This window comes from Physeter macrocephalus, chromosome 6, assembly GCF_002837175.3.
Source record: "Physeter macrocephalus isolate SW-GA chromosome 6, ASM283717v5, whole genome shotgun sequence".
Taxonomy (NCBI): Eukaryota; Metazoa; Chordata; class Mammalia; order Artiodactyla; family Physeteridae; genus Physeter; species Physeter macrocephalus.
The window spans coordinates 34489387-34515989 of record NC_041219.1 but is presented as its reverse complement, the minus strand read 5'-3'; the positions used below and the strand labels follow the sequence as shown (position 1 = coordinate 34515989).

The window sequence follows — 26603 nt, the reverse complement described above, 5'->3', positions numbered from 1 at the left end:
GTTGCGGAGCACAGGCTCCGGACGCGCAGGCTCAGCGGCCACGGCTCACGGGCCCAGCCGCTCCGCGGCATGTGGGATGTGGGATCCTCCCGGACCGGGGCACGAACCCGTGTCCCCTGCATCGGCAGGCGGACTCCCCAACCACTGCGCCACCAGGGAAGCCCACCCCTTCAGTTTTTTTCTTCTGCTTCTTTTTAACCTGTAAAAGGTAGAAAGGATTTTGTTGAGTCACACCCCTTGTGTTACAAATGTTCAAGGTTCTCTAACCCATGGTGGATTCATTTTTCCAGACTTGCAGCTCTTAATTTTGCCATTTCTTGGTAAAATAACCAGGTATTGTGCGTGGCATCGGTGATTGCAGGTACTTACGATGGTACTGCTGCTGTACAACAGTAATTGCTTTTCATGTTCAAGGACCTCATTGTCCCACTGTCATTCTGATTTGTCCTTTGGTTTCTGGGGGTAGTGAGGAGATCATGCTAAGATATCCATGTTCTCTCGATTAGAAAGTTAACTCCATGAGGGCAGTGGTCCTGTTTCTCTTATTTTTGAGTGTATCTTCTGTGCCTGCCTGACACAGTATCCAGGACATGGTAACAATCAGTAATTACTAGTTTGATGTTGAATAATGTATTTCATTGGAAGCAAAGATATGCACCTATGAATCGAGGAAAATATTACAGTATTATTTAATTTACTGTAGCTTTCAAAGGGTAAGATTAAATGTTTTGTGGACCTAGTTCATGAAATGATATTGAAATACATCTTTGTTATTTTTTAAGGTGGCTTTTTCTCAAGCATTTTTTCCAGTCTGTTTGGAACCCGGGAAATGAGGATTTTAATTTTGGGATTAGATGGAGCAGGAAAAACTACAATTTTGTACAGATTACAGGTTGGAGAAGTCGTTACTACTATTCCTAGTAAGTGTTGGTATGATAAACTAATTATAGGGGCTTTCTCTTTCCATCAAACATAACTTTATTTCTGAATAAATATATAATGTAATAGATAAGGTTTGTAAACTTCTATGAGCATAATGTTTATAACACTTTTTTTTCATAAATTTACAGACAATTTGGTGTAATTTATGAAGCCCTGTGCATGGCTGTGTTCTGCTGTTTAGGGCTGTTTTATTTTTTTGTTTATTTTATTTTATTTTTTTCTGGTACGTGGGCCTCTCACTGCTGTGGCCTCTCCCGTTGCGGAGCACAGGCTCCGGACGCGCAGGCTCAGCGGCCATGGCTCACGGGCCCAGCCGCTCCGCGGCATGTGGGATCTTCCCGGACCCGGGCACGAACCCGTGTCCCCTGAATCGGCAGGCGGATTCTCAACCACTGTGCCACCAGGGAAGCCCTAGGGCTGTTTTAAAAGTTGGGTAGAGTTAAGCCACGTAATCTCATTGAGAGCCAGTATCTTTGTTGATAAAATGAAGATAATAAATATACATTGGCTTTGAGGGGAAAATAAATCTAGTATATAAAATACTTTGTAAACCTGTGTAAAGAATTATATAGTTATGAAGTGATATTATTACATGTGAAGTGGTTTTTTTCTGTATTTGTTACTCTTTGATTAAGATTAGTTTCTCTTTAGTAATTCTATTGATTATTTTTAAAGATCTGAGTTGAAGAGACTGAGTGTTGAATCTGGTACTTAAAAATATCAAGAAAAGAAACTCCTTGACTTTAAATCAATTGATGTCTTAGAAGAATATTCTCCAATAGTCTTAATTTACTACATAAGAAGACTGTTCTGTTACTTATGCTAATTTCATTTGTTGCCCTGAATTTACTTAGATTAGTAAGATTAGTACATTTAAACTAATAGTTTGTAGAGTTTGCTCAAGAATATTTAAATTATGCCTTTAAAGTTACTCTGTCACTTTATTTCTATATTTAGTACTATTTAAATTTCCAGATTTTAAAAAAAGTGTAGCTTTTATGAAAGAACTTTTCAAACCCTGTGTCATCTGTTACTTCTTTATGCCACCTTCAGTAAATTTCAGTTTCCTTGGTTTTTGCTTCTCAAAATCACCCAACTCAATCTGCTACAGTTGAGTCACGGTGGCCCCTGCAATACACATAGCCCAGTGGATTGCATTTCAGCAAATGTGGTTGTACCATGCCCTTGTCCTTTGCAAATAAACAACATTCCTAACTGAGGTTGAAGACAGTGATTACCCTGCTACTTAATTCTAAGGGAGACATCATGAACTTGCTTTTTAGTTTGTCACTCAGGTTTGCTATAGTAATTTTTTTAGACTTGCCATATACTCATAATCATCATTTACCAGTATAAACTTAAATCTAAAAAATTAGTTGTCCAGTTATAGCTGTAAGTCATTTTTTACTTTGATATTTTTTTAAGTTTGTGAAATCTTAGTAATATTTGTGTATGTAGCTCCTAAGTGTTTTTCAATAGCCCCTCCTCCTCCTTCAGATTCCTTTCAATGGAAAATAGTAATATCTTGCCTTAGGCATGTGATGCGAGAGCTCCAGCTAAGAAGGATGGCAGGGAAAAGGGATGGGACTCCTCCCCTTTGACCATCTAGCTATGACCTTATTACAAATGAGCTCTTGAGGAAGTCTTCAGAGGGTCTGTGAGATTGCCAGCCTTAGAGAACTCAGCTTCCATAAAGAGGTATACAGCCATTGCTGTGCCCTTACCTACTGAAGTTTAGAGTCTATCTAGGCTTTCTTGGTTTTGTTCCCTGTTTGTTTGCAACCTACCAAAATTCCATTTTTTGTAATACATCTACAACTGTCCTTTCTAAATATAACTTTCTGAACACTTTTGTATGCCAGTACTGTATTTTGAAGGGAGTTTAACATAATAGGGTTTCCATTGAGCTAAGAATTACATAATTGCAGAGGTAGCTGGGGGTTCTTATATACCCTGAAAGTGGTGTTGATCTTGCTAATTGGTGTGCGTATGTGTGCGTGTGTAGCACAGCATACTGTCTTATCTTAAACGGGATGATATTTGAACTAACAATGTGATTCAGCAATTACCATTAATTGCTGAAACTCAGATTGGATACTTTGAAGACAGAATGTATTAGTCTACATATACTGCTAATTTGATTTCTTTTCCAGCCATTGGATTTAATGTTGAGACGGTAACATACAAGAACCTAAAATTCCAAGTCTGGGATTTAGGAGGACAGACAAGTATCAGGTATGGTGCAAAGGCCAGATCATTTTGTGGTATTGAATCTTTCTTTATTGGCTCTTTTAGAGTTAACAGGAGTAAACCAAAATATGTCTTCTTTTGTAATTTAATGGGAGACACCTAGTTTAAAATGAGGTAAAACAGCCTTATTCTCTCAAAATATGAGAATTAAAGATTTTAACTAAAGAATTAAAATCTAAGGAAGCCAGTTTTTCAGATATCACTTCAATGAAAAATCTTTTCATGAAAATCTCAAGACCTAATTACTTCAGTAGTTGTAAATAAAAAGGGTCCTCTAGTTAGTTCTTGTCAGTCCCTTCCTCTGTGAGACAGACCGTTTTGGATTTCATAAAAATACATTTTGGGCCCACCATTTAGGACTAATGTGAACATAAATGCCCTCTGGAATTCAAGTCTCCTGCCCAGCATTCTGTGCTTGGCATGGCAACTGTGAATGTTTAGTGACTGTCAGTGCTCACTCACTAGGGTCCTTACCATGTTAAAAGATCAGTAGTGCATTCATTCCCCAGACACCCTGCTGCCCTGTAACTCATTTTATTTCTTGAACCACTTTTGAGTCAGTTTCTTATTTTAGCCATTTCTACTTCTTGTCTTCAGTGATCAGTTTAATGTCTGTTACATAAAATCATATTAAAATTTTTTTTTAAAGAACTCATTCCTCTTAAGGAGTTTCTAGTTAAGATGTAACAATCAGGTCTGTGTGGAACTTTTTTTATCGGTACATTTAGTGATATTATAGATTATAAATATATTCTCTCAGCCTAAAGTCTGAACTCATTCTGAAGCTCCTTGGCCCTGTGATTTGTTTATCAATATTCTTTCCACCCCATCCCATCTGAGGGATATGATATATGTCCATCAGAAACAATGAATCATTATGGCATTGATTCTGGCATGGATGGGGAAGGATTGGCAAGTAATACCCCGCACCCCATCATTGCCAAGTCCTAGCATATGAATTAACATACCAGTTTCTTCTTCTTTCAAATAATAATATATTCTCCCTTTCTGAATTTTCTTCAGGCCATACTGGAGATGTTATTATTCAAACACAGATGCAGTCATTTATGTAGTAGACAGTTGTGACCGAGACCGAATTGGCATTTCCAAATCAGAGTTAGTTGCCATGTTGGAGGTAAGAAAACTTTATTAAAATGTGGGGAAATCATTTATATTTGCCTGCTGTTTTTATTGTTTGTTGTCATTTGCAGGAATAATTAAAAGGAAAACAGGGGTCTTTTCCCCCTATGCCTTCAGTATCATTTTCTTTTATGCAAATTACTTTGTATCCCAAAAATACTGTTGGGGAGAGAGTTGGAGACAAAAAGAAACTCCAGTCTTGTAACTTCCTTTAAACTAGATTCCTTGATTTCCAGGAAGTTCTGAGCTAAACTCTTTCTAAACTGAAGTTACTATTCTAAGTCACTCCTATGAAGTGAATGTTTTAAAATGTCTTTATTCCAGTTGTATAAATTAGCTTATGGAAGCAGACTTATCATATAAATAGTATAAATATGTAAATATTAAGAAAGTATATTTGTTTGTTTTAGAAATGTAAAGTTCAGAGAAATATATCTTTCTGGATTTCTGGCACAATTCTGGCCCGTTTGCCTCTCCCAGCTTTCACATTCTTTACTTTTCCCCGTGTTTACAGTGCCTCAGTCACACTGACTTTTCTGTTCTTTTCACACCGAGCTTGCATAGCTGACACCTGGCTTAGGGTTTTGCACTTGCTCCTCCTGCTTGGAATGCTCTTTCCCCAAATCTTTGTGTGGCTACCTTCTTGACATGTTTTATCTCACATGTTTCTTCCTCAGAGAGGGGGTCTCAGCTATCTTCTAACCCTTTATCCTACTTTATTCTTTGTAACCACTTACCGTTTCTTTCCATTATTTTAAACATGTTTCTTTACTTATATATGCCTCCCACCCAAAAGTGTAAAGTTCTTTGAGTTTACCCTGTACCCCTGATGTGTGGAACAGTGTATAGCTGTTAATTAAGAACTCAACACATTATATTCACTGAGGTTTGTAAGATAATTTATTGGCGAACTGACTGACTGAATTCAGAGGATGCATTAAGTAATCAACTAAAAGTTTTTAATATCTCCATTTGTTAAATAAGCTTCTCAGATGTACTAATGATTAATTAATAATGAAATTGCCTTTGCTTGAGAAAATTAGATGCATAGGTTTCCTTTTCCCACCAAAACTATGATTCTGAATTATCCGATCATTGAATGTTTAAATATAAGTTCTAGGCCACTTGATTACCTAGTTAGAAGCATTCTTAGAATGCTAGAATAGAGTTCTTGGACAACTAACTTCTTAGTAGCTTCTGACTTATAAATTGCAGACCTAAAGTTTTAAAGTTTTGCCTAAATTTTTTTTTTTTTTTTTTTACAACATAGCATCATATTTATCATAAGAGCTTCTTAGACCAAATTCAAAGTGTAAGGAATTTTAAGGGACTGGTCCTTGGGTATAACAGATTTTTAAAATAAAAGCTTGATTTAGATGTAATTCACATGTTATAATAGATTTTTATCATATAAAGTATGGCATAAAAGAAATGGATTATTTTTTATTTTTATTTTTTTGCCGTACGCGGGCCTCCCACTGTTGTGGCCTCTCCCGTTGTGGAGCACGGGCTCCGGGCGTGCAGGCTCAGCGGCCATGGCTCACGGGCCTAGCCGCTCCGTGGCATGTGGGATCTTCCTGGACTGGGGCAGGAACCCGTGTCCCCTGCATCGGCAGGCAGACTCTCAACCACTGCACCACCAGGGAAGCCCAAGAAATGAATTATTAACTTAAGTTCACAATTCTCAAATTGTACTGGATTGTTGTTAGGTTATTTGTGGTATTAGGATTTGACTTGTATAATCTTACGGAGAAAGAACTAAAAATTGTATTCATTCTTTAGGAAGTAACTTTTAATTGATGCAATCAATTAATATTTATGTATTAGTGATATAAAGTACATGTGGAATATGAGTCAGGACTATTATATTAAAACTTACAGACAAAATCAATTTGTTTTACTTTTGTACACGAAAATTCTAAATGGAATAAAGAATTATGTAAAATGGAAGTCATTATAAGGGAATATGTTTAAAATTTCTGGATTGAGAAGGTCCTTCTAAATCCAAGAATTGGAAGGAATTACAAAAGAAAAGATAGATTTAATTATATTAATATTATACAAACAAACAAAAAATCCACAAAGCTCAGATGCCAAACAATACAAGTTAGGGTAAAACGGGGAACCAAGACACAGTTTTACAGCCAGTGACTAAGGATTAGTGATCTTAATCGTATCAATACCTTTTGCAAATCAATAGAAAAGTGAGCAATAGGCATGAACCTACAATTTATAGGAGAAGAATTTATTGCTAATAACATTTGTATTTTTAATACCCTAATAATAAATAAGCATATAATGAAATGCTATGTTTGGAAAAATATATAGTTTCAGTTCTACCAAAGCTGCATTGGAGATGGGCTCTGTCATACACTGTTCGTGGAGTTGAAATTGTTACAGCCTCTCTGCACAGCAGTTTATTAATACATGTAACAAGAGCCTGAAAAAAATTTCATACTTTGATTCCATTCTTACAGAATTGTGTTAAGGAAATAGAGAGTCACACACAGATTTCTGTATTATGATTCTGTCACTTTGGTTTCTCTAATAGTCGAGTGAAAATCTAGGAAGAATCTAATACTGGAAAACAGTTACATAGTTTATGGTGCATGAATTCTTATTGCAGAGTATAACCATTAATGTTTAAAAAAAATTTTTGAGGGACTTCCCTGGTGGCGCAGTGGTTAAGAATCTGCCTGCTAATGCGGGGGACGTGGGTTCAAGCCCTGGTCCGGGAAGATCCCACATGCCGCGGAGCAACTAAGCCCGTGCACCACAAATACCGAGCCTGCTCTCTACAGCCTGTGAGCCACAACTACTGAGCCCGTGTGCCACAACTGCTGAAGCCTGTGTGCCTAGGGCCCGTGCTCCACAACAAGAGAAGCCACTGCAATGAGAAGCCTGGGCACCACAACGAAGAGTAGCCCCTGCTCACTACAACTAGAGAAAGGCCATGCACAGCAATGAAGCCCCAGTGCAGCCAAAAATAAATAAATAAAATAAGTTAATTAAAAAAAAATTTTTTTTGGATAGTTTGGAAAAACATCCACAATTTAATGTTTAGTTTATTTTTTAAAGCAGGGTATGGAACTGTATTTCAATGTGATCTTAAATGTATATATATACTAAATAAACTATAAGTATCTGAACTACAAAGCAGTAGAAAATACCCAAAATGTTAAACAGTGATCATGTTTAGGAGATAGAATTATGGGTGAAGTTTCTTTTCTTCATACTTCTCTATAATTTCAAATAATTTATAATGAACATTATATATTAATAATTAGGAAATACGCTTTTAAAATAATGGATTTTTTTTGGCATTTCTTCCTAAACTCAAGGGAGCAAATTGATTAGAAGAAATCAAACCTTTTCTATGTTATTTATTTAGGAGGAAGAGCTGAGAAAAGCCATTTTAGTGGTGTTTGCAAATAAGCAGGACATGGAACAGGCCATGACTCCCTCGGAGATGGCAAATTCACTTGGGTTACCTGCCTTGAAGGACCGAAAATGGCAAATATTCAAAACTTCAGCAACCAAAGGCACTGGCCTTGATGAGGCAATGGAATGGTAAGTGTTTCCAGAAGCCATTTGTGCATTTGTTTGTACATGGCAGCTGTGTACATACATGTGTAATTTCCCTTTGGTCTTAAGGATGAAATTCAGATTATTTATCAGTTTATCATATTGTTCCTCCACCCTTTTCTTCCACTGGTCTTCATGTACATCTGCTTTTATTTCAACCACACCTACTAATTATAGTTAGATAAGCCAGCTCTCTGCTGTATTTCTAGCTTTTTCCCCTACCTCACCGCACCCTCCAGTTCCTTATCATTCAGGACTTAGGTTAAGGCTCTGTGTTTCTCAAGAGCCTTCCCTGACATAACTTCATGCCCACTGCCTTACCACACACATAGAGGTCCTTGTCACAGGTCAGTGATATAATAGTACTTGTTACACTGTCTTGTAGTTGGTTTGTGCATCTGCTCATTAAATTGTCATCTCCTTGAGGACTGAGACTAGTTTTCATCTCTGAATTATCCACATCTGGCCTGGCTGTAGTAGTAGCAGCCTGGAAAGTGGATATTTGGTGTTTTTTGATTATTTATTTATTTATTTTTGGCTGCATTGTGTCTTCATTGCTGCACGCGGGCTTTCTCTAGTTGTGGCGAGCGGGGGCTACTGTTTGTTGTAGTGCATGGGCTTCTCATTTGCAGTGGCTTTCCGTGGAGCACAGGCTCTAGGCGCACAGGCTTCAGTAGTTGCAGCACGCGGGCTCAGTAGTTGCGACGCGTGGGGTCAGTCGTTGCGGCATGTGGGCTCTAGAGCGCAGGCTCAGTAGTTGTGGCTCACGGGCTTAGTTGCTCTGTGGCATGTGGGATCTTCCCGGACCAGGGATTGAACCCGTGTCCTCTGCACTGGCAGGCACGTTCTTAACCACTGCCCCACCAGGGAAGTCCCTGGTCTTTTTTGATTATTCATTCAAAGCATAGAGAAAGTGAAAGCTAACAGACCCTCATGGAAATTGAGTCCATAACCTCATTCTTTTAATATAACTGTCTTAGCCTTCCTCATTTAAAGTGCTTTGGAATCAAACATAAAATAGATAGCTAGTGGGAAGCAGCCGCATGGAGATCAGCTCTGTGGTTTGTGACCACCTAGAGGGGTGGGATAGGGAGGGTGGGAGGGAGGGAGACGCAAGAGGGAAGAGATACGGGAACATACGTATATGTATAACGGATTCACTTTGTTATAAAGCAGAAACTAACACACCATTGTAAAGCAATTATACTCCAATAAAGATATTAAAAAATAATAAAATAAAATAAAATTTATATAATAAATGATCTATACCTGAAAGTTTGAAGTTAATCTTATGAAACTGTTCATTTTCTCTTCACAGGTTAGTTGAAACATTAAAGAGCAGACAGTAATTCAGTCACTTCTGCTCCTTTGAAATGAAGACCACATCACATATCCCTTTGGAAACAGTTAAAGTGTGCTTCACACTACTAAATGATTGTCAGCATATACCAAACTGACTGCAGCATTTGTAATAAGTATTAAAAATAAGTATTTGGTTGGAAGGGTAACTCATCGTGATTGAATCAACTGAATGTCTGTTCTGTATAATGTAAAATATTCCTTCCTTGTTATCTTGTGTTAAGGTATATATTCTATTTGTATGGAATTCTTATTCAGATACAGTCCTATTAAAGAATGTACTCTTATTGAGGAAAAAGCCCTCCGATTTTAAATTAGTGGTTGCAGCTTGTTTGTATTAACACTAAAAAATATCTTAACTCAGATTTTTTTCCCCCTAAAATGAATTAAGTTTTTCCAAAGATTAGGCTCAATAGAGTAGGCTAGGAACCTAGCGTGGGTTAATTATAGTCTTCATTTGCTTAATGACCACTTTAAGCTGTTTCATTTAAAAGCTTTTGGGTATAGGCATGAAGTTGAAATAATTATTTTGGTGGCTGTCCTCACTGACTTATCTGTAATTATCATTTTATAGTATTTATGACTGTTAGAAAATTTTTACAGATTTGGGCCTTCCTAGTCAGTTTGTACAGGAACCCTGTGAGGTAGCTGGGACATCATTTTTACATCTTCATTTTTATGGACATGGACCCCAAATTCTGATAGACTGGCTTGACCAGTGTCACCTGCTTGGGAGGTGGGAAGAGGGCTTAAAGTGAGACCTCACAGGGTCAGAAGCTTGTCCCATCAACTATACCATAAATTCCTGAAAATGCCAACATTGACAACACAGCTTACCTCCTTATATAAAATTAAGCTAATTGAAGTAGACACATTACAATCAAAATAATGTCTATAAATTTATTTGTCCTTAGTAGTAGAGGTAGTAAAAACAATCCTAAATGGTTATATTTGTTGGAATTCACAACACATTAAAGAAAGAAAATTTCACATGAAATTTTTTAAAAAGATCTATTTTAAGAAGCATTGTAAAAGATGTTTTTGCTGCCTTTGATTGCTTTTATCTACCTGTAATTGAACATGTGAATTTGATTGGTGAAAAGTCAAAATCTTATTGATTCTACAGGGAGAAATTAAGTACTCCTTTAAAAATTAGGCTTACTGCTGCTAGGCTGTCAAAAACAATTATATTCTAAGGGACTTTTTAAAGGAACTTTTCAAACAACCCAGTCTACAGTATGACAGAAGTAAATAAGAGTCCTTAGTAATTACTAAAATTGGGAGCAATTTTTCAGTTTTTAAGTTGGACAAGCAGCATTTAAAAAATTAGATGCCAGTAAAGAGAACTTAATACCGTTGTGCCCCTCAGATCTCAGGAAAGCTAGTGGTCATTCAGCTCACATGAATGTGACTTTCTTTTCTAATCTGTGGGACTTTTCTTATTCTCTAGCACCTATTCCTAATTTGATTTCTTGGAAATCTTTTGGAGACCTTCTTCCCGGGACAGGTGTTTCCAGTGCACCTAATATTACTAACTGAGCATATAACTAACATTGTTTCATAGTTTCCAAGGCACTCCTGATGGGCAGACTGTCTTTTTCATGTTTGTATCCCTAGCATCCAGTATGGTGCTTGGCACATTATGGCACCTCAGAATATGTTCATGGTTCAGATAGTAAGCTTTTATATTTGTCAGCTAGGAAATAGTACATCTGCAGTTTATACTTGGGTCTGGTCGGTGGCACATATCTAGTGCTGGGCTTGTACCAAATGGCTAAATACTCCCCAGTGGTTCAGGAACACTGTGAAAGAAGTAAGTGGAGGTGCAGCCCTGGCAGGCAAATGCTGCCTGACGTATAGCCCTGGTAGCAAAGGCCAGCACTTGGATGGTCCTGATCCCTCTGGTTGGTCACAAAGAATAGGATGGGATAAATAGAGCATGTACTTATCTTAATACGGTATGAATTATAAGGTCCTTATCTAGCAGGAAACAACTGTACAGGTATATGTTACAGGAGTTTGAAAGTTCTCATTTATAAAAATCCTACCGAGTGTTGTTTTGTGAGAAGCCTGAAAATGAAAAAAACCACCAAACTTGAAATCAGAACACATGAGTTCTAGGCACAAAGGGCCACACTCCATCAGTTTTTGTTTGTTTGGTTTTTCTTTTTGAACAAATATCGTCAAAGTTTTCTTCTAGCGCTAACATTCTGTTTTATAATTCTGGTTGGTAGTTGTGCTGTGTCATGTGATTAAATTTTTAAAAATGAGAAATTGAGGTGGAATTCTATTACCAGAATACCTGAGATGCACTTTAAATTGTGGAAATGTAAGCTCCTTGAGGGCAGGGACCATACATCATTTACTGTTAGAATCCCTTGCATCTAGTATGGTGCACTTGGCACGTACTAGGTACTCAATAAATATTTACTGATTAAAACAAAGCTGTGCTCAATATACTTGAGATATTTATTCTTCCTGATTTTTGCTTTAGTATTGACTTCTGTTTTCTGATTTAAAAATTTTTATAAAAGCAATACATGCACTTTAAATCACTTAGAATTGAGTCTGCCTTCCAAGATGCCCTATGTTTATCCTTTTGGCACATTACAAACGCCTTCGAAGTGTGGGAACTCTTGTTTGAGATATAAACTACATCAAAACACAAATTCTGAAGTTCATGAATGTTTGAACATTTGATTCCTATGCCTTATGCTATAATATTTCTCATCCCATAATTACAAATTACGAAGAGCATGGGCTTTCAATCCTGGGTTTGAATCTTAACTCTGCCACCTACAACCTGTGTCACCTTTAGGTAGATTATTTAATCCGAGATGAGATTCCTCATCTGTAAAATAATGAGTTTTAGGAAGCTCTCAGGAAGACTGAGAATTAAATAAAATGTAAAGCGTAGGATAGATTCTTTCTCCCCCCTCCCTTCCAAATAAAGAATATTGCTAAAGCACTAAAGAATATTGCTTCTACATCAAGTGTATAGAGAGGCAAAAGATATGGTTGAACAAGATGACGCCAAATTGTTTTCCAAAGTGGTTTATAAGAGTGCCCTTTCCTCCACCATGCTTGCCAACATCTGGTATTGTCAGCCTTATAAATCTGAAGGGTTCAAAATGGAATTTCATTCTGATGTTAATCCGCATTTTCCTAATTATTAATGAGGCTAAATACAGGAGGAGTGACTCAAAAAATATTTAACAACTAGACGTAGCTGATGCAGGAGGATCCCTACTAGTCCAGGTATTAGTCCTTTAATTTCTGGTGTGGGGAGACATGGAGTCTAGGGACTCATATAGCCAGGGTGGCACTTGGGGGTCTCAAGATAGTGACTACTTACTAACCAGTACATAAGTACTTTAATATTTAATATTGGTATAGCCATATTTGCTAAATGTTGAGGTTTAAGGGCCATTTATATTTCCTCTGCAATGTCTATTTCTCTTTTGCCACTTTTCCTTCTGTATTATCTTTGTTGATTCATAGGTATTCATTATATAGCCTGAGTGCTACTAATCCTTTATCAGTATATGGTACATACTGTGTCCCAGTTGTATCTTTTTGTAAGTAGACGGTCTTAATTTTAATGAAGTAGAATTTATCACATCGTCCCTCCACAGACAGCACTTTTGGTCTTATTTTTCGTATCTGAGAGGGCAAGCCCCTCACCCTATTCTCCTTTTTTAAAAGCATCATGGCTATTCTCGATTTACTATCTTCCATATAAATTTTAGAATCAGCTTGTTGGGATAATATGAAGAACTCCTTTGGGATTTTGCTCAGATATGCATTTACCCAGTGGGATCCAACTGGGGATGAACTAGCAACTTATGATACTGAATCTTCCTACTCATGAACATGGTTATACTTCTCCATTTGTGCAGATCTTTCCTATTGCCTTTTGATAAACTTTTATGATTTCCTCCGTAAAGGTACTGCAAATCATTTGTTTGATTTATTCCTAACTTCTCCATGTTGTCTTGCTATTTTAATGTGTATTTTTAAAAAGAAAAATACATTTTAAGCTCTTCATCACTAGTGTCAAATGCTTTTTAGACAGTGAAGATACAGTAGTGGTATGAAATATTTTAATTAAAAATAAGCTGAATTATATTAAACTGTATAATATACAACCTGTGCCAAAGTTTAAATTAAATAATAAAACCTATGATTTTGGACCAGCAGATACACTAGAAAGTTCATATTTCGGGGTAAGTTGGGACACTATTAGCACAGGGAGCACTTTACTCCACCATTGCTAAATCCTTCAGGCTGTGGCTCTTTTGTCTCTTGGCCTTATAGCCTGGACGCAGGAACTCGATCTTTCTCTTCTTTGCTTCATTTTTATTTTTGTGTTTCTTCAGCTTTTTCTTGGCAGCGATATCAGGATTAGTTACAAACTTGAAAAAAGAATAGAAATGTTATACTACTTTTAAAGTAAATGTTAAACCAATAAAAATCAAATGCAGAAATGGACCATTTTGTTCACCTTAAACATCACAAATGCAATACAGGCCCATTAAAGAAAACCTGGAGCCCCAGTTATAAAGTCCCACTTCTCAAAGACATCCAATTCCTCTTTCCTCCCTCGGTAAGTTTGACACACATGCATGCACACACCCCTGGTTAAAAACAGTTAAGCCTAATGAACATGCCATTTTTTCAAAGAGCAGGCCTACCTCCAAAGCCTTCCTCTTTTTCCGGAGTGCCCTTTTCTCAGTAGCCTGTTTCTGTACAGAGGCAAAGGCTAAGGAGAAGCTCTCGAGCCCAACCAGCTTTTTCAGTAATTCTATGATTTCCTGGGATAGATTCTTCAGTGAAGGATCTAATCACACACACAATAATAATCAGAAACACGTAGGAAAGGACACATTTGAATATGTACAAAATTAACAACACACAAAATTTAAACTCCTGAGGCTTTATCACTTTTATCACTTCAACATTAAACACTGATCTAAAACTAGCCTCTTTGCTTCTGAGATGGGAGAGCAAGCAGAAGGTGCTGGACACAGCACTGAGCCACACCTCATCCAGGATGCAGCAAGAGATCAGAGACCATGAAGCAACTTCCCAAGGGAATCCCAGCTCAGAAGACATCAAAGTAATTTGAGAACCTGACAAATGTTTTGGGTTACCTTTATTAACCTGCTCAGCTCTGTGCAGATGGGGGCAAAGAAAGGTAATTGTGTTTCTCTAATTCCCGGGTCATAGAGGCTTGGCTCTGGCTGTAACCTCTTTTTTTGGATCAAAGACTCCTTTGAGAAGCTGACAAAAAGCCATATTCTCCCACCCTTCCCTGCCTCCTCTCTCCCAAATGCAAATAGTCCAGGATTTCTGCATTCAATTTCAGGAAAGCTCATGACACCTACTGTAGATTGCAAGTTTCTTAAAGATGAGGATTGGGCCTTTTCCACCGCTGAACCCTTATTTAGGTGCTCAATAAATGTTGGCTGAGAACCAAAGTCACCCTGACATCTAAGAAGGAAACTCTCCAGGCTGTAGGACTAAAACAGCTTCTGTTTTGACATTCACTTCATTTTTGTTTTATTTTAAAATTCTTAACATCCACTTTACCGCCTCTCTTTCCAACCCCTAATTCCCACTTTTCCTAATATCAAAAGAGATAACTTAGGATCAGTGAGGGAAATGTGCCAAATGTACCAGGCAAGAAAAAAAAAATTGGAAAATTTAAAATATTTGAACTAAAAACTATTTCATATTTTTGCCTTGTAATTTTTGAGAATATAATGACATTTGTTCATTATTTTTCACAGCACTATGAGGTTTAGAACCACCCCAAATTATTTTTCTTTGAATATTTAATCTATGCTTAGGAGTAAAACATCATCTTTTAGGAGAGAAACATTCACTCTTAGACACAAGAAAGCATACAGGAGAAGACAGTCAAAAATAACACAAATATGCCTTATTTGCTTGCTATTACTTGTCTTGATACCTAGCAAGTTTTCTTTCTTAAACTCTGGCAGAGAGGGAGGACAGAAAGGAAGAAGGAAGCATTCAGGAGAGAAGACAGGAATCCTAACATGCAAGTATTCAGAAGAGAGGCCGCAGAATTACCCTGGTCCGAATAGGTGCTGTTCAGTTCTCGGAACAAAGGAGCTATGATCACTGGGAGGTACGGCTTCACCTTGTCTATTCCAAGATCCATTGCTACAGCTCCGAGAAACTTAAAGATGCATGTTCTCTGAAAGTACAGATCATTTTTCTTTTACACTTGCAGCTACACAGAGTTAATTTAGAAAACAAGGTCTATTGGGGGGCAGATGTTATTGCTGCAGTTCTGGGTTCAAAAGTTCCTAGGGACTTAGAGGATAATTAAAACCATTAAAATACTTAAAAAAAAAAAAAAAAGACTACTTTCAGTCATTCTGCACATGCATCGCACCTTTAAGGGGTTTCTAGGTGAATAAGCAGCTTCCAGTTTTGCGATCCGGGACAACTTCTGTATCAACCACAGCAGTGTGGCTGGCTTTCTCTGCTCTTCCTTCTCATCTGCACATGCCTTGTGTTCTTCTACATCCTCTCTGGCCATGCCATCACCTAAAACTTCCTGTTCTTCCGTGGCTTCTTTTATGTTACCTTGCTTATCCCCAGAATCAGGTTCCAGTAAATATAAGACTTTGGCTACGAACAACAAATTCTTAACAACCTTAAAAAAAGGGGGAGAGGGGAAGGGTAAGAATTGGATTCTGATTTTGCAGAAGCTAATATAGGTATCCTACAATTAGAAAACAGAGCACTGCGTATTGCACCGTTAAACTGACGACTGAGCCTTTTTTGGGATTATTCTTCAGTTTACCTTACAGTGTGTCCAAACCTATTTCCATGTAACTTTTATCCATTTGGCCTACTTCTATTCTTTAAGGTTCCACTGAGTAAATAATTTCATTCTGGACCATCCATTTACATTTTTCAAGAGAGCTTTGATCCTCATTCCATTAAATTCCTTCATCCATTCTTCACCGAAATAACAGTTTCCTTTTATTGATCCATTTACTGAGCACTGACTAGCTGCCTTGTATACAGCGTTCCAATTCAACTTTAAAATATCCCTATTAGGTACTATTATCAGGAGAGAAAACCAAGGCTCAGAGTTGTTAACTCTCAGCCAAAGACAAAGTGAGTGGTCAGTCAGGATTCAAAGGTCTTTTAGAATTCCAGCCCAAGTTCTTAAACACTGAGCTCCTCTTTCCCGCATATACCATCTGGTCCAATTGCCCAGGGGTGATATTTTAGTCTTATAATAATGGACCCATTTATTGAGTCCTAACTCTACGACACCCATGAAATCTCTGACGTGGGTATTTCACACACGTTATGTGAAGGAGGAAACCAAGTTGAATTTGATTTCCTTCACCTTCCTGGCAACTCTGCTAGAGGAGCTGTGGACCCAAAGTTCCCCCAAATGTGGTACTCAGAATACCACACACTGTCCAAGGCTAGCCTGGCCATCAAGAGTTAATGCCAAGATTATCATTTCCTTCTGGAAGCTGGGCCTGCATGAGGACAGTACCAGATTTGGAGGCCTTTTCTCCTTGTGGCAGCCACTTCACACTGTTAACTCACTCTAAGATTAAGGTGAAGTAAAATCCATAATTTCTTTCAACCTGGGCTGGTACTAGTAAATCTCTTCCTACCTGTCCCGAGTTTGAAGGGTTTGTCATCCTCTGTTAAAACTCATATTGTGTAAGACCCCACCCACTGTCCACCCTGGCATGATTTCTTTGGCCTCACTTTGCTATCCATTGAATAGCTATCCATTCCCTCCCCAACCCTGCCATTTAAAAAAGTGAGAGAAGTATCAGTGTTCACGGCATGCCACCTGAGATCACTCTTCAGATATAATATTCACCTAGTTTCTAGTGCCCCGTCCCTTAATCTACATTGCTCCGTTGTTCATAATGGCTCACAAGAGATGTGGTCAAGTGCTTTGCTTATATCTAGATACCACATCCATGTCACTTCATCATCTACCAGCCCAACTGCTCTATCAACAGGAAAAAATAAAATGGAGCAGTAGACCAACTATTCAAAAGCAATTTACATTTACTGCATATTTACAAATGCTTTCTTCTCCATATTTTACTTAGAATTAATTTTATATGAAACTACATAAAGCTTTTTAGTGATGGAATCATTTATCTGCCTTCTGTTAAGGACAGACAATTCTCAGACCACACTGTAGCATGAACATTATTGCTTTCTCTTTCGCTTCCAGGGATAAGGGAAGGAAATTCAATATTACAGTTTAATATAAAAACAATCAATCAGGGACTTCCCTGGCGGCACAGTGGTTAAGAACCCCCCTGCCAATGCAGGGGATATGGGTTCGAGCCCTGGTTCAGGAAGATCCCACATGCCGCGGAGCAACTAAGCCCATGAACCACAACTACAGAGCCTGTGCTCTAGAGCCCGTGCACCACAACTACTGAGCCCGCGTGCCTAGAGCCTGTGCTCTGCAACAAAGACAAGATACCACAATGAGAAGCCCACGCACCACAACGAAGAGTAGCCCCCACTCGCTGCAACTAGAGAAAGCCCGTGCAGAGCAAGAAGACCCAATGCAGCCAAAAATAAAATAAATAAATAAAAATAAATAAATTAATTTAAAAAAAGCCCAAAATCAATCATTGTCCTTCAAAGCTTCAGTTGCAACGTGGAGTAGATATGTTAAAACTGAAGATGAAAAAGATAAACAGCCAGCCTCCCACTGCATCATCTTTATTGGGAATTTTAAACGGAGCCAGGAGTAATCTCGGTATGGACACCAGAGTCAATTAGATACATATGCCTAATTGAACAGGTATTTAAGTGTTTGTTTATATTTCATTTAATTCCCCAAGATTTAACTAGGGAAAACCAAACCAAACCAAACCCAAAACCAGACGTAAGCTTATTCCTATACTGTTGGTAGAATAGGTCCCTTCTATTTAACTGGGAGGATTACAATACTTACCTGCTCTCCTAGAGACTGATCCAAGAATTTGGAGTGCAACTGATGGCAAGAGGCTAGGGAGATACTTTTCATCTGTGAAAAGAAAATGGACATTGGCAGACACAATGCAGGGTATTTCTGACTGTTTTTAAAAACTCCAAGTAACTATAACGATACAACTAAGGTAGGAGATTTTGCTCTGAATGACCACCTGTGTAGATCTGGAGAGGGAAGCTTCATGACCAGAAACTGTGTAAATGTTCCCTTCTATTTGCCATAAGAATTTTAGCTCAAGGACATGGGGAGATATAGATCATAATCCTTTAGATTATTGGCAGACAACTTTACAACATTCAAATACTTTCCCCCCCCGTTTTCTTCCCTTCCACTCTCTGCTCATTCAATGTTTATGGAGATCCCACTATAAGCCAGGCGTTGTGCTAGGCCCTACGAAATTGGAGACAGATAACACGTGGTCCCTGCCTAACATTTTCAGGAACATGATCTCATTAAGTCATCAACAAGGTTATGGAGGCAGGACAGAAGAAGGCAGGACAGACAGTATCTTATTTGCCAGTATTGATAAAGAACTTAAATATATAATGGAAGATAAATATGCTAAATAAGCAAATCAAAAGTCTGACTAGACCAATGGTGTAAAAATTATCTTTGAAAAGTCTTGGCCTTGAGGGTGACCCCTCTCTAGTTACTAACACTCCTATGGATCCAAGTTATGTGCATCAAGTTGTTGACTGGAAGAGTTTATCCCAAGGCCAACCCTAAGACAGTTACAGGAACCAGAATGAACATCTCATGTAGATGAGGGAAGGAAAGAGTCTTAGAGAAAACTTACCTTTTGGTCAAGGTCACTTGTTAGGAAGCTGATTGCTACAGGTTCTGAGAGTTTCTTTTTAGTTTTTTTGACATTCCGTTTTCTGATAAGTTCCTCCGGTTGGCAAGAGGCAAAGAGCAATCCAAAAATCTGGGCTGCGGTGAGCCACACCCAGTTGTGCGGATGTCTCAGATGAGAGTGCACGTGACCTAAGGGAGCCAAAGCGCATCCCCAGACGTCAAGGTTTTCCTGACTCTGTGGTGGTAAGCGTGACTAATTCAGGAGTTTCTTGAGTATCTATTATGTGCTTGGATTTAGGAATCAAAGATGAACAAAATAGCCCCTGCTTCCTGGAAGTGACATGGAGAGACTGGAAGCAACTAGAGAACCAATTCTACCATGGTAAATGATACGAGAGGGCTTCGAGTCAGCCTGAAAACAGACCAGTTTCATAAGAACTGGCTGAAGACTCAAGGAGATAAGGTAGCATTAACAACTACAATTTCTAAACTAAAATTAAGGTAAATATATACATGGGTACATACTCTTTTCTCATAACTATTGAAATCAGTGGCTCCAAGTAGCTGACTGGAAGGGTATCATTTATTGAGGTATTCTATGTGCCAGGCATAGGCTAAACATGTTACACATATTACCTGATTTAGACCTCACAACAGTTCTGTAAGGTTGGAACTGTCATTCCCATTTTATAGTTCCAGAGGGAGCTAAGTAACATGCCAAGCTGTAACAGGCAGAACCAAGCCTGGGCCCCAGCTTAACCTGGCCCCAGAGCTCATATCCTTAAACATGACCTCTTAAACTATCTTAAGGATGAGCCATTAAAGATCATACTCTTATGCTACAGGGCCATTCTCCACATATCACACTTGGAAAGTACAGTAGAAAAACCTTAGTGGAGTAAGAGACTGAAATTCTAAATGAGCCATCTCATATCTGAGTTTTAGTCTCTGCTGCTTTATTTCATGAAGATGGTTTTACTTTTTTTTCTATATGAACCTTTGTAATTATCTCAGTGGAGTCATACCAGAGTAGGCCATATAGTAACTTAGTAACTGGATTATTTCTCATAAAATCATATGAGTTCTCTTAAAACAAGTGGGTATTTAAAACATTCATTGCAATGTCTATTTCCTACCGATTAATCAAAACTAAAACGTTAAATTAAAAATTCCAGGATCTTATTTTTCATTTAAAGAAATGAATTTTATTTCATTTTATTTCATTTAAATAGCCATTTAAAAGGATATCTACTAAGTATGTTATAGTACTATAATATGCCTACTTAGGTATAAACAGGATATAAAAGTTTATATGGAATTATGCAACCTCAAAGAAAACCCAAAACCTATGGTTATTTGACAAAAGGAAGACTGGATGGAAATGTATAACAAATAATCATCAAGTAGCAAGGAGGACTTTGGGAAATTTTTTCCTTTCTTTTACTCCTCCATAATTAATATTCTTTCTTATTTATAAATGAAATATATTATTTATGAGGATACATATATACATACATATATTATTTGTTTGTTTTTTCCCCCAGAAAGAAGTATTTTCACTGTAATCAATCTGCAAGGGCCTTTTAAATCTTTTTCTCATGGACTTTTCCCTTGACATTATATACTTCTAAAGTGTTTATTTCTAGATTTAAATAAAAAGGAAATACTTACTCCAGATTTTACTCAGAGTCTCAGAGGGCTTGATAAACTGAATAATATTACATCCCTTGATGAGTTTACTTATTAGTGTAAGAAAACTAAACAGAAGGCGATCTGCAGCTTTTTCTTCAGTCTCTTCCATGATCTAAAATTAGGAGGAACGTTAAATCAATTAAGACAATAATTTCAAAGTATTTGATGGACATTTTTACTCCAGGATGTACATCTATACCAGGGTTTCTCAACCTAAACAGTGCTGACATTTTGGGTCAAATAATTCTTTGCTTTGGCAGGCTACCCTGTGCACTAGAGGATGTTTAGTAACATTCCTGGCCTCTACCCACTAGATGACAGTAGCATCCCTGTACCCTCCAGTTGTTTTTTTTTTTTTTTTTGCGGTACGCGGGCCTCTCACTGTTGTGGCCTCTCCCGTTGTGGAGCACAGGCTCCGGACGCGCAGGCTCAGCGGCCATGGCTCACAGGCCCAGCCGCTCCGTGGCATGTGGGATCCTCCCGGACCGGGGCACGAACCTGTGTCCCCTGCATCGGCAGGCGGACTCTCAACCACTGCGCCACCAGGGAGGCCCTACCCTCCAGTTGTGACAACCAAAAATGCCTCCAGACATTGCTGTCTCCTGGGGGGCTTAAGAAACTTTGATTGTCATATACTATGGAAGATAACTTACTTTAATCTTCACTTTAAAAAGATAGAACTACACTGAGTTCTTACTTTTATTAATAAAAAAATTTTGAACACAAATAATACTTAATCTATTAGCTATACCACCTCAAGTAAAACTATTAAAATAAGCAAGAGTTTTACTCCCTGGCAAATAACTTACATTTGTAAAGTTTTCAGGATCAATTTCCTTTTCAATCACACAGAGAACAGTTCCAAGTCTTCTCTCAAAAGTGACTCCTTCACTTTCCACAAACAAGCCACAGATCAGGGCAGCTAGCTGTCTATTTAAGCTCTACCGAAAATAAAACAACCATCACAAGACAATATCAGCACAACTTGGGAAGCTGTTTCCGAAACTGTAAAATGAAGGTGGGCATGACTCTGTCCTCAGTAGTTCTTTATGATACCAGAAATCAATAGAATGTGGATTTTTGGTGGCTAACATGAAAAATATAGAGAAATCTTCACCACCCAGAACAACATTAAAAAAAGTGGTATCCACTGAATAATACATTTTTTCTCATTTTAAAATTTTTTTTTAAAAAAAGGAATAAGTTTCAGCCCCCTGACCCCATTCTGATTTTAATACTGAAAGCCAATATTAAGTTATGACATGTGTTGTTTATATTCCGCAAAGATGGGCCAGTGATGATGAGGGTAGAGTCAGCAAGTGGTTGTAATTATCGGCAAAAGTTACATCCTATAAATTGTATAAGCAAAATCGGAAACAAAGATATTCATCAATGGGGATTGGTTAAGTAAATTATAATACATTCATGTAGAGTAACTGGGTGACATTGACCTTGTAGTGGGAATACAGGTGATTTTTGTTAACTCTCTGTAACTTCTTACATTTTCTGAAATTTTACTGTAAGAATATATTATTACCATAATCAAGTAAAAACAATAAAGCTATTTGGGAAAAATTAATTCAACAATGTATAATATGTATTCTTATTTAAAGTATGAACACCAAAAGCTCAGACTTTTCTTTGCAATAAGACTAAAAGCAACCCTAACCTTCTTTGCCCCAAACCAGGTGGTAACCATATCGAAGAGCCAATCTTTTTTCTCAAGGCTGATTTTACTGAGTAAGGATTTGATTGCCATGGATGCCATCTTTTTACACATGGCAGAGTCATCGTTCACCATCATTAGACAAAGAGGAATAAAGAACATTCCACAGTTCTCGTGGAGCAGTCCCTGAAAGAAAACAGACACTTATGAGCACACTCAGACTGGAATTCTCACAGATGTCCTACAAACAGAGGACCCTGGGCTCCCGGGAGCCACAGCCTGTTAACAGACACAGAGTTTGTCTTTGTGATTCACGGTACCTGAGGGAATGTGTCAAAGAGATAAGCGATCATTTCCAAGGCAGACTCTCTCCCGGTCTCATGCTCATAACTAGGGTAAAAACATTAGAAGGACTTGTTAGTAACTTTAAAATTTACCAATAATTATTTTTAAGAATTTAAGATGTCTCAAGGTGCCAGTCTATTTCTTAAAAAGTGGAAAAAAACTCCATTTTCCCAATTTTAATACATGTACTTACCATGCCACTATGCAGTTGTCAATGTAATTTTGTTAGATTTTTACTGTTCTCCGAAGTGGACTCTAACGACAATCGATGGTCAGAGTGAACTGAAAAGCAGCTTTTGCAGAACTGCTGTATGAAGCCATGCACAATGCTTGACAATCAAGTCAGTGATTCATAGGACAGCATCCTCAAAGAATGTGCCATTACATTTCGGCTTTGTTCTTTTCAAGACAGTCCACACATTAAAAGGAGAGAAGAACCTACCCCACTGCCTTGTGTAGTTTATGGCTTCAACTTACTTCAGTTGAGCGAGCATGAATTCCAAGTTTGGTCGCAATTTGTCACCCAGGGGATAGTCAAGAATATATTTCAGAAAAACCTAGGAACAGAAGTCACACAAGAGATTATTTGGATGCTGTCCCTCCAGGATTCCTCTCTCCTAAGCTGCTTTCTGGGACACACTGGTAGGCTACAAAGACCTTTCAGAAGGGTGATCAGTTAGGTGAAGTCCACCTCTTGAGCCGATAACTGTGCCCCTCCTCTCTCCTCCCACTTCACTTCCTCAGGTCTTGCCTGATTAAGCGTCAAGTCCTGGCCCACCATTAGCGTGGCTGTTTAGGGCTCCAAATCTCAGCTAACACACTGGCAGCTCATCTCTCTGATAGGAGGCTGTGGTGAACTGAGTATGGACTGTGGTTCAACCCTGTATTTCCCCTGAAATAAGAATAACAATAATAGTGATAATACTACTAACTTTTGCATTTACTAAATAACTTCTTTGTGTTAAGCACTGGGTTAAGTGTTTCTTGGTTGATTTTCATTACTTCCTTAGGAAGTAGGTAATATGATCCCATTTTACAGATGAAGAGAATGGAGTTGGCACAGAAGGTAAGCAACTTGCTCAGGTGACACTGCCAGAATCCCATGCCTAGCCTATCTGCATCCAAAGGCTCTGCTTGCAAACTACTGTATTATTCAGCTTCCTTTACTAATAAACTAATAAACTGTGAGAACTAAGCACATCCTTTAACTTACCAAGGCCTGTTTTTCCCCAACCATAAAACGGTGGTACTGTTTCTTTTGAAGGATAGTTACAAATAGAAGTCATGTACGTAAAGTGCTGGGCATGCAGCTACTGCTTAATAAATAGCAGCTGACCCTCCTTCTTCCTAAATGAGTTAACTTTTTCTAAAGATGGCCTCCGCAGCCCAAGCCCTCCTTTAACTCCGAGTTCATATTTCCAATTCAGACCCTTCCATTTTCCGGGATAATATACACTCATAAGATCAGGACAAATTTATGAACACAAATCTGCTAGTGTCACTCCTCTGTCTACTGATTTCACTGGCTCTTTGTTATTCTTAGAACAAAGCCCTAAATCTTTAACAAGACCACAAGGTCTTGCCTGATCTGGCCCCCTCCCCTGTCATTCACCTTCAACAAGCTAAGCTCTTACCCACTTCAAGGCTTATCTTCCTTAGCCTGCAAGGCTAAGCCTTATTCTTCCTCCAAACTTTGCTTATATGCCAATCCTCAGGAAAGCTTTCCCCACTATCACACTAGGGTGGTCCTCCACCATGTCATATGCTCTTATCATATGCTCTTCCATACTTTGTCAATTTTAAGAAGCACAGTTTTCCACATTTTAACAAATCTGAAATTGGGATGTCTTACAATTGATGCCATCTTACCACCGTCATAGTTTTTTTTCCTTCCTTTGAGGTATGTAAGTAATGGTGTGTCTTGTAAGTGATGAAATACAACAGTACTTTCTTCCTCCTGGCACTTAGGATGTCTGTAATTAAATAACTACTTGTGGGATTTCTGCTTTGCGCATCTCTGCTATAGGACAGACAGGGACTATAAAAATTTTGTTAACCACTCTTCCAGCAAAACCAGGTACACAGTGATACACATTAAGTGGTCAATGACTGGACCACTGGATGGAAATCTTTGCTTCAGGTTATCATGCTGCAGAAGGAAAATGTATTTCTTCATCCATCTGAAACCTGCCACATACGGGCTACATTCAAAATACTCTTTATACTGAAAAATGGCCTTACACTTGGTATGTGAATGGGCTCCTGAGTCTTAGAATAAAGCAACAGTATGACACAAAGTCTTCAGAATTCAGTATTGACATCTCTCTACCTAAAAACCAAACAGAGAAGGCAGGGCCCAACCCTTGCCATGGGAATAAGCTCTCTCTACAGACCTGTCTGCACTGGACTCTCACAGGTTCGTTCTGTGCAGAAATTGCCAGCTTGGACACTTTGCGCATGACATCATCGATTTCTGGAACCAACAACTTTCTTGATAAAATGGCCTAAAATACAAAAGGAAAAGACATACTTATTTCATGTTTTACTGCAGACGGCCTGTTGTTTACTAAGCTGACCTGATGTTAAAAGCAGTCACAGGCAGTTTTCAAACGTAATGAAAGTATCTCCACAAGAAAAAGAACATCAACTTAAAAAATGGTTAAAATGGTCAACTTCATGATACATACAAGCAGACTACATGCATCTGTACAGAATTCCCTGGAAGTTTAATATAGAGCTCATGTTCAAACATTTTAATAAGCAGATATGTTAGCTTATAATTAATCAACCAAATCATAATAATCTTTCTAAATTAATTTCAGAACTATCTACAGCTAGTCAGAACACGATGTTCCATGTTATTCTAAATATCTGACACGAGGCTCATTCACTGCACAATCCAACATTCTGGTGACACCATACCTTCAGAAGACCAAATGCAGTGGCTTGTCTTGTAATATCATAAATGTCCTCCTCAGCATATGCTAGTAGAACTTGAAGCTGCTTTTCAGTTATCTGGTAAGACTTCACTTTCTTCACAAGTATGGTCACACACTGCAAGTTATAACAGTGAGGTTAACAGCCAGGACATCCCACAAATCAGCATACAGTGGAATGATAAGGACTCAATACAACAGCAATGTTTTTTCACACAGGATACCAACACTCTGGCCTTAGCAAATTAATCTGGAAGAAATTTTGACCACGACCACAAAAGATGATGAGGAAAAGTAACTTTGATGTTAATCCCAGTCCTGGCTTTTTCTAAGTGCAAGTGAAAACACCTCACTCACCTTGAAACAATTTACCACCAGGTGGAAATTCTGTCCCCTGGCAGCCCCGAGTTTTGCGTAGTCCTTCAGCAGAAGGAAAAGGTGTTTCATTAGCTGTTCCGCTTTTGTTTCTGTGGAAGGCAGGGGAAACCTCAAGATCCAGATCAGGCATTGTAAAGCACCTGTAATCACCTGAAAAACAAAGACAGACAAAGCCAATCAACTGATGAAGCGACCGAACTCAACAATCCGGCACCTAAGGCTGGGTAAGACTCCGAGCAACCGAGTTGAAGGAATGAAGCGCTCTGCCAGTCCACTCAGGAAGAACTGTGCTAAAAGTGTAAGAAAATAGGGAAGTTTCCTCTTCCCTGTTGTAGAACTTACTGCTTCTCCATAGCAAGTGAAGGTATATCCCAAGCAAGTGAGAAAAGGTGCTCATATTCTTAACCTATTATGGGTAAATGATTAGATGGGCTGGCTAATTTTAGCATTTTTTTCCCTGAAAAACACATTATAAATGCCTTTC

The 26603-nt window shown here is 38.3% G+C and overlaps 2 protein-coding genes across 5 annotated transcripts in view; one reads left to right on the top strand and one right to left on the bottom strand.

Moving 5' to 3' along the window:
- The window catches only part of ARL1 (ARF like GTPase 1), a 10865-nt gene extending 1291 nt beyond the window's left edge, over positions 1–9574 (top strand). Inside the window, exons 2-6 of the mRNA XM_007117718.3 lie at positions 783–920; positions 3096–3177; positions 4216–4327; positions 7724–7902; positions 9236–9574. Coding sequence (XP_007117780.1) covers positions 783–920; positions 3096–3177; positions 4216–4327; positions 7724–7902; positions 9236–9266 — 542 coding nt within the window. The 3' untranslated portion in view covers positions 9267–9574. The remainder of the gene's footprint in view (positions 1–782; positions 921–3095; positions 3178–4215; positions 4328–7723; positions 7903–9235) is intronic.
- Positions 9575–13349: 3775 nt separating this feature from the next.
- Positions 13350–26603, bottom strand: part of UTP20 (UTP20 small subunit processome component) — a 98817-nt gene continuing 85563 nt past the window's right edge. For 3 of the 4 annotated variants that reach the window (XM_024127275.3, XM_028490488.2, XM_028490489.2), the window contains 14 exons: positions 26099–26269; positions 25728–25859; positions 25199–25309; positions 23283–23362; positions 22781–22850; positions 22464–22646; positions 21604–21735; positions 20774–20906; positions 19104–19291; positions 18272–18343; positions 15701–15964; positions 15373–15499; positions 13971–14116; positions 13351–13691 (listed from right to left, as the gene is read on the bottom strand). In XM_024127275.3, the coding sequence (XP_023983043.2) occupies positions 13536–13691; positions 13971–14116; positions 15373–15499; positions 15701–15964; positions 18272–18343; positions 19104–19291; positions 20774–20906; positions 21604–21735; positions 22464–22646; positions 22781–22850; positions 23283–23362; positions 25199–25309; positions 25728–25859; positions 26099–26269 (1965 nt within the window). In that variant the 3' untranslated portion in view covers positions 13351–13535. Of the gene's footprint in view, positions 13692–13970; positions 14117–15372; positions 15500–15700; positions 15965–18271; positions 18344–19103; positions 19292–20773; positions 20907–21603; positions 21736–22463; positions 22647–22780; positions 22851–23282; positions 23363–25198; positions 25310–25727; positions 25860–26098; positions 26270–26603 lie in introns of all 4 variants that reach the window. The other variant, XM_024127276.3, reaches the window with a different exon arrangement.